At 47.2% G+C, this 13,245-nt stretch overlaps 1 protein-coding gene and 1 long non-coding RNA gene across 2 annotated transcripts in view; one reads left to right on the forward strand and one right to left on the reverse strand.

The window, feature by feature from the left end:
* Positions 1–5,312: 5,312 nt before the first annotated feature.
* On the reverse strand, positions 5,313–9,463 carry LOC129706789 (uncharacterized). The gene is made up of 3 exons (XR_008725103.1): positions 9,223–9,463; positions 8,722–8,877; positions 5,313–6,628 (listed from the first exon to the last, which is right to left on the reverse strand). It is a non-coding gene; the product is annotated as an uncharacterized LOC129706789 (long non-coding RNA).
* Positions 9,464–9,646: 183 nt separating this feature from the next.
* LOC129706787 (3-phosphoinositide-dependent protein kinase 1-like) overlaps positions 9,647–13,245 on the forward strand; it is an 84,555-nt gene continuing 80,956 nt past the window's right edge. Inside the window, exon 1 of the mRNA XM_055651272.1 lies at positions 9,647–9,826. Coding sequence (XP_055507247.1) covers positions 9,803–9,826 — 24 coding nt within the window. The 5' untranslated portion in view covers positions 9,647–9,802. The remainder of the gene's footprint in view (positions 9,827–13,245) is intronic.

Below are 13,245 nucleotides of genomic sequence, written 5' to 3' on the forward strand. Positions count from 1 at the left end.
TTTAACCGAGGGGACAGTTGAAGCAGGTATTATAACAACATTTAAACTATATTTAGACAGGTGAATAGATAGGAAAGGTTTAGAGGGATGGGGCCAAACGTGGGCAGGTGGGACGTGCAGATGGGGCATCTTGGTTGGCAGAGGCAAGCTGGGGTGAAGGTCCTTTTTCCATGCTGTTTGAATCGAGGATGTAACTAGTAGAGTGGATAAGGGAAAACCAGTGGATGCATTATATCTGGATTTTCAGAAGGCTTTCGACAAGGTCCCACATAAGAGATTAGTATACAAACTTAAAGCACACGGTATTGGGGGTTCAGTATTGATGTGGATAGCGAACTGGCTGGCAAACAGGAAGCAGAGTAGGAGTAAACGGGCCAGTTTCAGAATGGCAGGTAGTGACTAGTGGGGTACCGCAAGGCTCAGTGCTGGGACCCTAGCTATTTACAATATATATTAATGATTTGGACGAGGGAATTGAATGCAACATCTCCAAGTTTGCGGATGACACGAAGCTGGGGGGCAGTGTTAGCTGTGAGGAGGATGCTAGGAGGCGGCAAGGTGACTTGGATAGGCTGGGTGAGTGGGCAAATGCATGGCAGATGCAGTATAATGTGGATAAATGTGAGGTTATCCACTTTGGTGGCAAAAACAGGAAAGTAGACTATTATCTAAATGGTGGCCGATTAGAAAAAGGGGAGATGCAATGAGACCTGGGTAACATGGTACACCAGTCATTGAAAGTAGGCATGCAGGTGCAGCAGGCAGTGAAGAAAGCAAATGGTATGTTAGCATTCATAGCAAAAGGATTGAGTATAGGAGCAGGGAGGTTCTACTGCAGTTGTACAGGGTATTGGTGAGACCACACCTGGAGTATTGTGTACAGTTTTGGTCTCCAAATCTGAGGAAAGACATTCTTGCCATAGAGGGAACACAGGGAAGGTTCACCAGACTGATTCCTGGGATGTCAGGACTTTCATATGAAGAAAGACTGGGTAGACTCGGCTTGTACTCGCTAGAATTTAGAAGATTGAGGGGGGATCTTATAGAAACTTACAAAATTCTTAAGGGGTTGGACAGACTAGATGCAGGAAGATTGTTCCCGATGTTGGGGGAAGTCCAGGACAAGGTGTCACAGTTTAAGGATAAAGGGGAAATCCTTTAGGACCGAGATGAGAAAAACATTTTTCATACAGAGAGTGGTGAATCTCTGGAACTCTCTGCCACAAAAGGTAGTTGAGGCCAGTTCATTGGCTATATTTAAGAGGGAGTTAGATGTGGCCCTTGTGGCTAAAGGGATCAGGGGGTATGGAGAGAAGGCAGGTACAGGATATGTACCTGCGAGTTGGATGATCAGCCATGATCATATTGAATGGCGGTGCAGGCTTGAAGGGCCGAATGGCCTACTCCTGCACCTATTTTCTATGTTTCTATGACTATGATAACACTATGAATGTATAGATTGAACAACACTATGATTATAATAAAAAGCCATGCACTATTTTTGAACTACATTTTTATTTCAAAAATTTACTTCAAAATGCATAATTTAAAAAAAACCTAGGTAGATGATGGAGATTGCAAAATGTTAAAGGCACATAATGTGACAATGGTGTAGTGCGCACCACTGACACCTCATGGAGGACAGACAACACTGCAGCACATTTGCTTCCCTGCCAAACAGGTGAATGCTCCTCAGGTGTAAGTTTACAGCAAACCACTGACAAGACATTGATGACAAAGACGTCATAAGCAAACCTAACCTGTTCCTCTTGCTTCAGATTGAAGAAGAGATCTGGCCTGAAATATCACTCATGCTTTATCTCCAGAGATGCTGCCTGGCCCGCTGAGTTACTCCAGCATTTTGTGTCTAGCACCTTTAGTTTAGTTTAATTTTTAGTTCAGAGGTACAGCGCAGAAACAGGACCTTTGGCTCACCAAGCCTGCCCCAACCAGTGATCACCCTGTACACTAACACTATCCTACACACTAGGGACAATTTACAATTTTACCCAAATCCATTTAACCAACATACCTGCAGGTCTTTGGAGTGTAGGGTGGAAACCGGAGCACCCGGAGAAAACCCCTGCGGTGGGAGGATGTGCAAACTCCACGCAGATGGGATCCATCGTCAGGATCGAACCCGGTGTCTCTGGCGCTGTAATGCAGCAACTCTGCCGCTGCGCATCCATGCCGCACATCTGCAGTTCTTTGTTTCCACAGCAGAGATTGCTGGACTGCAGTCATGAGGCAGAGAATATCATGATTCTTCCCAACAATAGGGCAGAATGTAGTTCATCGATTACAGCTCAGCATTCAACACCATTATACCATCAAAACTGATCACCAAACTCGGTAACCTGGGCATCGACCCCTCCCTCTGCAACTGGATACTGGACTTTCTAACCAACAGACCCCAGTCTGTGAGGTTAGACAAGCACACCTCTTCAACCCTCACCCTGAACACCGGCGTTCCACAGGGCTGTGTGCTGAGCCCCCTCCTCTACTCCCTCTTCACCTATGACTGCACACCTGTACATGGTACTAACACCATCATCAAGTATGCAGATGATACAACGGTGATTGGCCTCATCAGCAACAACGATGAGCTGGCCTACAGGGAGGTGGTCCAGCACTTAGCAGCAAGGTGCGCTGACAACAACCTGGCCCTTAACTCCAAGAAGACCAAGGAGCTCATTGTAGACTTCAGGAAGTCCAGAGGCGGCACGCACACCCCCATCCACATTAACGGGACGGAGGTGGAACGTGTTTCTAGCTTCAGGTTCCTGGGAGTCAACATCTCCGATGACCTCTCTTGGACCCACAATACCTCTACTCTGATCAAGAAGGCTCATCAGCGTCTCTTCTTCCTGAGGAGACTGAAGAAGGTCCATCTGCCTCCTCAGATCCTGGTGAACTTCTACCGCTGCACCATCAAGAGCATCCTTACCAACTGCATCACAGTATGGTATGGCAACTGCTCTGTCTCCGACCGGAAGGCATTGCAGAGGGTGGTGAAAATTGCCCAACGCATCACCGGTTCCTCGCTCCCCTCCATTGAGTCTGTCCAAAGCAAGCGCTGTCTGCGGAGGGTGCTCAGCATCGCCAAGGACTGCTCTCACCCCAACCATGGACTGTTTACCCTCCTACCATCCGGGAGGCGCTACAGGTCTCTCCGTTGCCGAACCAGCAGGTCGAGGAACAGCTTCTTTCCGGCGGCTGTCACTCTACTCAACAACGTACCTCGGTGACTGCCAATCACCACCCCCCCCCCCCGGACACTTATTATTATTTATTCAAATCGTTTGCTATGTCGCTCTTCCAGGGAGATGCTAAATGCATTTCGTTGTCTCTGTACTGTACACTGACAATGACAATTAAAATTGAATCTGAATCTGAATCTGAAATAGACCCATGCGGTGAATTTTCCCCAAGTAACCCAGCATGGAGAAAAGATCAAACCCGACCTTCCCAGTTTGTATGACTCAGTACTGCCCTGGAGCATGTTTACTACTCTTTTGTTTCAGTGGCAAGCTATTTAATTTGGATATTTCAATCCATTGTGTAAGGCACAGTTGGAGTACGTGCTTCCCATTGGGTGCTTGTACAAGTGAATTTATCTGACATAGCCTACAAACAACACATTATGCAGAAACAGGAGGCGTTCTCAGATCCGTGAGCCTGGAAGCACAGCAGTCACGTTGCCTAAACTACCCACTTTCTTGCAGAGGATCAGCGTTTTGCTTTCTTGTGTTTTCTATTCTTCTTACTGTTGTTGCAATCCACGCAGAAAGTTGTGTCTCACTGTAAACCATCCTGCAGCAATGTGTCTTTGGCATCAAACTTACTTGAAATTAAAATGGTAGACACAAGTTCAAAGTACAAAGTCGAAACGTAAAAGTGAAAGAAGGAAGCTCTTCTCATGCAATGTTAGGGACAGACTCCTGGGGTGCGGTAGTGAAAATGAACGACTGGAATGGTTTCAGCAATTAATTTGTCCTGCGGGGTTATTTCTAGGTGTAGTCATTTTTGTTTGCAGCTTCTCCCCTTTCCCTGAAATGTTTTGAAGTTGGATGGTGCGTCGGCATCACTTATCTTTCAATTTCTCACCTGCGTACAATCTTTTCTCGTGAAGTCAGATTTTGTCACGAAGGTTCTTCAACATGGCCGAGTCATGAAGGTCACCATTCTCACCATCAGAAGTCCACTCAGATAAGGACCTTCTTGGAGAAGGAAACTGCTGGACCATCCCAAACCATACCCACTGAAACCATTAATTGCCCATCCCTGTATGGCCAACATTCTCCTTCATCCCATGGACAACATCGGCCATACAGCTCACTGAAGTCAGCAGACGCGTCAAATATTCAGCACAGAGCAGTTGAACAGGTCCTAAAGAGAGGAGGATACCTACCTGATCCTTCGCTCAGACCGTCGTAACCTGCCTGATCTCCCGGTGGCTCAGCATTTCAACTCCCCCTCACATTCCCAATCTGACCTTTCTGTCCTGGGCCTCCTCCATTGTCAGATTGAGGCCCAGCACAAATTGGAGGAAAAGCACCTCATATTGGCTTGGTAGACAAAAATGCTGGTGAAACTCAGCGGGTGAGGCAGCCTCTATGGAGCGAAGGAATAGGTGACATTTCGGGTCGAGACCCTTCTTCAGACTGATGTGGGGTGGGGGCGGGAAAAAGAAAGGAAGAGGCGGATACAGTAGGCTATAGGAGAGCTGGGAAGGGGAGGGGAAGGAGGGAGAAAGCAAGGACTACCTGAAATTGGAGAAGTCAATGTTCATACCGCTGGGGTGTAAACTACCCAAACGAAATATGTGGTGCTGCTCCTCCAATTTGCGGTGGGACTCACTCTAGCCATGGGGGAGACCCAGGACAGAAAGGTCGGATTCAGAATGGGATGGGGAGTTGAAGTGCTCAGTCACCGGGAGATCAGGTTGGTTATTGTGAACTGAGCGGAGGTGTTGGGCGAAGCGATCGCGAAGCCTGCTCTTGGTCTCACCGATGTAGAGCAGTTGGCACCTAGAACAGCAGATGCAATAGATGAGGTTGGAGGAGGTGCAAGTGAACCTCTGCCTCACCTGAAAGACTGCTTGGGTCCTTGGATGGAGTAAAGGGGGGAGGTAAAGCGACAAGTGTAGCATTTCCTCCGGTTGCAAGGGAAAGTATCAGGGGAGGGGGTGGTTTGGGTGGGAAGGGACGGATTGACCAGGGAGTTATGGAGGGAACGGTCTCTGCGGAAAGCCGAAAGGGGAGGAGATGGGAAGATGTGGCCAGTGGTGGGATCCCATTGGAGGTGGAGAAAATGTCGAAGGATTAGCTGTTGTATAGACGGCTGGGAGGGTGGAAGGTGGGGACAAGGCGGACTTGTTATGAGTGGGGGTATGAGAAGTGAGAGCGGAGCTACGGGATATAGAGGAGACCCTGGTGAGAGCCTCATCTATAGTCGAAGAGGGGAACTCGTGTTCCCTAAAGAATGAGGTTATCTCCAATGCCCTGGTTTGAAACACCTCATGCTGAGTGCAGATGCGGCGTAGGCGGAGGAATTGGGAGTAGGGGATAAAGTTCTTACAGGAAGCAAGGTGGGAAAAAGTGTAGTCCAGATAGCCATATTCGCTTGGGTAGTTTACACCCCAGCGGTATGAACGTTGACTTCTCTAACTTCAGATAGTCCTTGCTTTCTCTCCGCCTACATTCTATCTTTGTCCCGCCCCCTCCCCTGACATCAGTCTGAAGAAGTGTCTCGACCCAAAACATCAACCAATCCTTCTTTCCAGGGATGCTGCCTCCCCCGCTGAGTTACTCCAGCAATTGTGTCTATGTCTTAAAGAGAGACATAATTGCTTGTTGAAGATCACTAAATGCAACACACGCTTGAAACATTTTCTCTCCACAAGATGTAACAATTTATTCCAGCATAGTGCATCATCCAGGCTAGTCCAATAAAGCACATAAACTGTTGACATATGAATGGCAAAACCAAATCTACTATTGCCATTTCCCTAAAAGCCTTGCACTAGAATCCATTTGTACGAGGATTGGGAGAAAGATATTCAGAGATGGGTCTTTTGGTGGATGAACACATGATAACTTGATGTCCAGGAGTGTGGCTAGGCATACGAGCGGGCGTGTGTCCAGGAGCAAAATATTCAAGGATGTTCTCAAAGCCTCCATGAAAATATGTTGCACCCCCCCACCCACTTCAGGCAACACTGGCTCATGAATACACCAAACAGAGAAGGGTCATTTGGACTGGCTTTTCAGAATCCCTTTGGCAGGAAAATGTGTAAATGGTGAAAGTAATGCACTTACCAAACTATCCACCCACCTGCCCGGCCAAGCAACTACAGTTCTTCCTGTATCAGAGTCTGTGTGTTCCTCTGAAGAAGAGTCTGAAGAAGGGTTTCGGCCCGAAACGTTGCCTTTTTCCTTCGCTCCATAGATGCTGCTGCACCCGCTAAGTTTCTCCAGCTTTTTTGTGTACCTTCGATTTTCCAGCATCTGCAGTTCCTTCTTAAAAACTCTGTGTGTTCCTCATTGGCTTCATAAGTTAACTCAGAACACAAAGTACCGGTGTGGAGGAATGTCATCCTTGGCCCTGAGGGGCAGCCTATGATGAACTAAACGTACATGTGGTGTGAATTCTGAATCAGAATCACAGTTACAATCCAGAACATGTAGTCCATCAAAACGGTGTAAGAGAAACCCAGTTTGTCCCAAAGATAGACACAAACTGCTGGAGTAACATTGAAGAAAATTGTGGATCTGGAGAAAATGGAGATGCTGCCCGACTCGCTCCAGCATTTTGTGTCCATCTTTGTTGTAAAGCAGCATCTGCAGTTCCTTTTTATTCCAGTTTATCCCAATTTGTTAGCCTCTCTGATTATCTTTCATTTTAAATACTCATTCAGGTGTCTTTTGGAAGCTGTGAAGTAGTAAGGAAACAGACCGTGTACATGTTGACCAGTGGGTACCCATCAGCACAAATACCATCTTCCCACACTTGGGCTGTAGCTTTCTATGCCTAGGAAAGTTAAGGGCTTGTCAGGGCACTTCTTAAATGCTATCAGCAACTTTGCCTTCACCACTCTCTCTGGCAATGCATTCAAAGTACTCATCACTCTCCGGGTGAAAAAAGTCCTAGATTGGATTGAGTCCATTAGATTGCACGTTGGCTAGTGAGGAGATACATGTACCACTCATACTTTGGTGTTCACCGGTCAGGCTCAAACAGGTCACTTCTCATGCAGATTTAAAAGGCACCATGTGGTCTACAGCGGGCAGATCATACTGGCAATATCTTCAATGAGATATCGGTGGCTACCATTCCACTTCACGGGGTAGCAAGAGAATTATGGTGAAATGAGAGTGTAGCAAAGAACCAACTCTGTGTGCTGAGTACTGATTGCATTGTATTGGCACCAATGTAGGTAAAATTATAGCTGAAGAAGAATGTAAAGCTCGAGCCAAGGGATGTGCCAAGCAGCTGAACAAGAGAGACACAATAGACGTGTAAGAAAGAACTGCAAATGCTGGATTAAACCGAAGGTAGACATAAAATGCTGGAGGAACTCAGCGGGTCAGGCAGCAACTGTGAGGTGGAGGGTGTTGGTGGAATGGATGTACAATATTTGCAATCCAGCATCTGCAGTTCCTTGTATCTCGTGTATAAAACCATGAGAGGAATAGATCAGGTAGATACACAGATTTTCTTGCCCAGAGTAGGTGAATCGAGGATCAGGGAAAAAATGTAATAGGAATCTGAGGGGTAACTTTTTCACACAAAGGATGGTGGGTGCATGGAACAAGCTGCCATAGGAGGTAGTTGAGGCTGGAACTATCCCAACATTTAAGAAACAGTTAGACAGATACATGGATAGGACAGGTTTGGAGGGATATGGACCTAATGCAGGCAGGTGGGACTAGTGTAGCTGGGACATGTTGGCCAGTATGGGCAAGTTGGTTTCCACACTATCACTCAATGACCCTTGGCAATATTTTAGGTCAGCTCTTGTCCTACCCCTTCCCCTTATCTCTTACTACCGACATTCAGCAAATAGATAACCAAATATATGAATTAACATATGAATTAATCATGTTTTTCTCAAGGGAAAGCAGTATACTATACATGCGGTAGAAACTGGGATCTGCATATGCTAGTTTACATAAAGGACACAAAGTGCTGGACAGAACATGGATTCAGTCTGAAAAAGGGACCCGACTCAAAATGTCACATCCATCCATGTTCTTCAGGGATACTATCCGATTCGCTGAATTACTCCAGCAGTTTGTGTCCTTTTAGTATACTTGTGGATTTGTTTACCTTAAAGAACCGGGTGTATCAAGTGATGTTTGATATATTGTGGTGCTTGCCACTGCTTTGTTATCTTTTATCATCAATAAAGAATATTTTTCTGTTACCAGTCTCAGCAAAACCAACGAATATCAGCTAACAATCAGCTTTAAGAAAACTGTTGTCATGGGTCAACGCACTGCACTCCCCCATGAAATCACCTTAAATACAACTTCGAAGATAGACACAAATGCTGGAGTAACTCAGCGGGACAGGCAGCATCTCTGGAGAGAAGAAATGGGTGACAGTTCAGGGTCGAGACCCTTCTTCAGAATGATGTCAGGGTAGTGGGTGGTACAGAGATAAAATGTAGTGGGAGACAATACCACTTCACTGGAAACTATCAACAAATTCACCTACCTCAGCAGCAGTTTCCCAATTGTCAGTGCCAATTTTAACATACGTCATATCTCTTTTAATCGTATCCTCGGAGTGAAGCTTTGATCTTCCTGTTGGCTTCCGTGTGTTGGTGACCTCCCCTTGTACCAAATCTTGGCGGAAGCGTCCATTTTCAATCTGTGTACATGTCCAACCCAGACAGAAATTAAACCAGATATTAAAAACGTTTAAATTATTCCCTTCTCCCCTTCAATGGCTTTGGAAAATACTATGGGATTATTAAGGAATCAGTCTCTGCACATTTCTGTTGTGCAAATGTCATAATGGATAGGGCAGGTATCCATTGCATGGATTGGCCAGGTTTTACATGGATAGGACAGGTTTGTAGGGATATGGACCAAACGCGGGCACGTGGGACTGGTGGGCTGGGACATGTTGGCTGGCGTGGGCAAGTTGGGCCGAAGGGCCTGTATCCACAGTGACTAAGTGACTATGACTAAGTGGCAAAATGCCAAAACTCACTCAAAATATCCCCAAATTAAGGCACTTTTCAGATGAAATGAATTTAGATGAGGCAAATAACTGATATTTAAATGAAATAGGTGCAAAACAAGTGTTACAGTAAAGAACAGTAAGTGACCCAACCCAAAAGGAAGCAAAGTTGGCACATTGACCTCGCAGTTAAAATTGGGACAGCACTCACATTATCCGCATGCGCAGACCGCATTCCCGACCCGGCCGCGTCAAGAGTGGATCGCAGGAAGCAGCGATAGGCCGGTTACCGGTCTGACCGGCACTGGAGAGGACCAATGGGTGCGTGGGATAGAGCGGCGGGAAGCGTTGCGTTCAAACGACATCCAATGGGAGCCGGCGAGGGGCGGGACTTCCGGACGAGGGCACTAGGGCCGAGACGCATTGTTGTGCTATGACGTAAGGAGTCGGAGACGGAAGATGGCGGAGCGAGCGGCGACGGGCGGTGGGCAGTGAGCGGCGCCTTGGGGCAGCTCTCGCTCCCGCACACCAACCGCGAAGAGTGCCAGGCACCGGAGTCGGAGCCGGGCCGGCAGGGCCGGGCCGCAACACACCCCACCCCACCCCACCAATGGCGAGAACCACCAGTCAGATGGTGAGTAAGCGGCTCGCTTCACCTCAGGCTCCGTCCGGATCGTATTTGCGGCGGGCGACCCTGGGCCTCACGACCTGTGGTCAGGAAAACTCCCTGTGGGCCGCACAGCAGAGGGAGGCGGCCCTGGAGGAAGATCGAGTACCAGGCAGTTAAGAGGGGAGAGGTGAATCAGATGGAGAGAGAGAGGAGTCGCAGCAGAAATAGGAGGCAGACTGAAGGGCGAAGGAAGAGGTGGCAATGTGAAAGGAGGAGATGCTGCCTGTCCCGCTGAGTTACTCCAGCATTTTTATGTCTTATCTTCGGAAGAAGAAGAGGCCGGTTGGTGGAAGCAGAGGCAGATACGAGAGGGGAGGGAAGAGGCAGTTCAGAGCAAAGATCCAGAGAGTGGGAGGGAAGAGTAGGCGGATCTGATGGAGAGGAAGTGGAGGCTGTTTAATGAGGGGAGGAAGAGTAGGTAGTACAGCGAGGGGAGGAAATAGTAAGATCAGATGGTGGAGGGGGAGGAAGAGTGGGCAGATCAGAGAGGCAGAGGAAGATAGGAATAGGTGGTGATGGAAGAATGCAACACAGAAACAGGCCCTTCGGCCCTTGATGTCTGTGTTGATCTTGATGCCAAATTCCGCCTACCTGCATACGGTCTTTATCCATCCATCGGCTGCATGTAATGTTTTTATTGACTTACTGACAGTGCGATCCAGGCACCTACCACTCTGCGTGAATGAAAACTTGCCTTACAAATCACTGTCAAACTTTCTCCATCCCACCTTAAATTTATGCCCTCTAGTATTTGACATTTACACCCTGGGTAAAAGTTTTCTGACCATCTAGCTTGTATACGCCTTTCATTTTTTAATACATTTCTATCAGGTTGCCCTTCAACCGCTGCAGCTCCAGATAATACAGCCCAAGTTTGTCCAAACTCTCCCTGTTACTACTCCCACATTGAATCTCTTTTGCACTCTAACCAAAGTCTCCACAACCTTCCTCTAATCCAGCGACCAGAACTGCACACAATACTTCAAATATTTCCTAATCCCGCTTTTATACTGCTGCAGTATGACGTTCAAACACCAGCTTTCTGCTGGTGTGGCACTTTCAGGGAGCTATGATTTGAACCTCATGATCCCCCTGTACATCAGTGCTCTGAAGGTTCCTGCCATTCACTGTATATTTTCCTCCTACATTTGATCTCCCAGAGTGCAACATCTCATACTTGTTCAGATTAAACTACAGCCATTTCTCCAACCATATTTCCAACTGATTTTTTATCTTGCTGTATAATTTAACAACTTTGTTCACGATCTAAAATTCCATCAATTTTTGTGTCAGCCACAATCCTACTAAAGAGGTCACATACATTGTCATCCAAATCATATATAATCTATCACAATCAACAGAGGCCCCAGCATTGATCCCGGCACATCACCATTGATCACAGCCCTCCGCCAGAATAATATCCCTCCACCTCCAACCTTCTGTCTTCTATTGTAAAACTAGATTTGAATTCAATCTACCAAATGTCTCTGGATCGTATATGCCTTAATCTTCTAGACCAGCCTACCATGAGGGATCTGAATGCTTTACATAAGTCCATATTGAAAACATCAATTTCTGAGGGAGGAGACCACATGAAGGAAGGGAATTGAGGGGGAAGAAGGAATCAAGCGGACAAAGAGATATGGGGGTGGAAGAGGAGTAAGAGGACCAGATGGTGTAGAGGAAGGGGTATTGTGGGGAGGAGGAGCAGGAGAAAGAGGCAGGTGGAGGGAGGAGATAGGTTGTAAGTATTAGGGCTGGTTGGACATGTTGAAGGAGGCAGGCAGGATTTGTGCGGAAGGAGACTGCAGGCCAAGAAAACAGGAGGCGGAGGCAGCTTGCGCGGGTGGGGAGGAGGCAAGTTAGAGGAAGAAGCGGCAGGTTGGGGAGGTGGATAACAATAAAGATATACTGATACTGGATCAGGGACGGGGTGGAGGACAGGTCAGGGGAGGAGGAGGCAGGTCAGATGCGGTAGGAAGTCAGAAAGAGAGTGGCAGTCAGAGGCGAGGAAAGGGTTAGAAGGAATGGGAGGAGGACGAGGAGTGGAGGGCTTGGATGAGAAGGTGGCCTAATTTGTGTGTGGTGGGAGTACGGAGGAGATCTTCGGGAGACAGGAAAATAATGAGTAGGATTGGGACGGATGGGCAGCAGGAAGGGCATAATGTGGATTGGGGTTGATGAGGAGGAACCGGGGAGTTGGAAGAGGTGAAGCATTTGTACCTTTTGAGTTGGCAGGAGGAAGAGGTGGACTAGAATCAGGGGGCAAGGGCTTAAAGGGAAGAGCAGTGCGAGTGTGGAGGGAGTGTATTTTACAGAGGAAGTGAAGGCAGCAGTGGTCAAAGGAGATTAGGGAAGTGAAGGGGGAGGCAGGTGAAGGGGCTTTTAAAGTGGGAGGGATGAAAACAGGGATTGTGGACCAAGGTTCTGGAGTTGTGAGATGGGTTGCGGGGGGGGGGGGGGGGGGGGGGGGGGAGGAGGGGGGAGGAGATGGTGGAATAAGGAAGCTTGTGAAGGTGTCAGAATGGAGAGGAAAATATAGGATGGGGAAGGTGGGGGGGGGGGGGGGGGGGGCAATCAGAATGGAGGTAATTACAGCCATGGTTGGGTAAATGGTTATTGGCCTCTGGTAAGTTCAATGAGGGAAAAAGCTTGGGATAGATTGTGGCTGTCAAAAGACAGGGAGTGAACGTTGAATGGAAGAATGAGGTGTTTTGCATCAGACAAGGGTTGAAGTCAGATTTTGAGGTCAAGGGAGATGATGTAACAGGGATGAGGTTATGTCTGCAGCAATGGGATTAGTGAGAACGTTTTACAGAACGTTTTTCCTTCTATTATTTATTATGTAAAAGAATATGTGTGTTATGATTGTGTTTATAATTTGTTTGGTTGTTTTGTTGTTTGTCTTTTGCACAAAAGTCCGCGAGCATTGCCACTTTCATTTTACTGCACATCTCGTATGTATATGTGACAAATAAACTTGACTTGACTTGACTTGAAGTGAAGAAAGATTGTACATAAGGAGAGATGGGGTTTATGAAGCAGCATGGAGAGGCAGTAAGAGGAATGAAGAAGAGTGGGACTGTTCGAGCGGTGGGCAAATAAAGGGGTGGGCATCTATCTGAATTGATTGGGGAGAATAGGAAAGGAGGTGTGATTACCAAGAGATGGAATGATTAAACATGACTTTTGAGATATGGATCCCTTTCCCCATAACCTTTCTTCCCACCCACCTCTTACAAACAAACCACCCCTTTACTTCTCCTTTCCTAAGGAAAGTTTCCTTGCTGCCCTATAGACTTTACTGCATTCCTAATTGTGAACTGCCATTATCTGGTCATTCCCGCCACAGATGCTGCCTGACCCACTGAGTTTACTGTGCA

This window comes from Leucoraja erinacea, chromosome 20, assembly GCF_028641065.1.
Source record: "Leucoraja erinacea ecotype New England chromosome 20, Leri_hhj_1, whole genome shotgun sequence".
Classification (NCBI taxonomy): Eukaryota; Metazoa; Chordata; class Chondrichthyes; order Rajiformes; family Rajidae; genus Leucoraja; species Leucoraja erinaceus.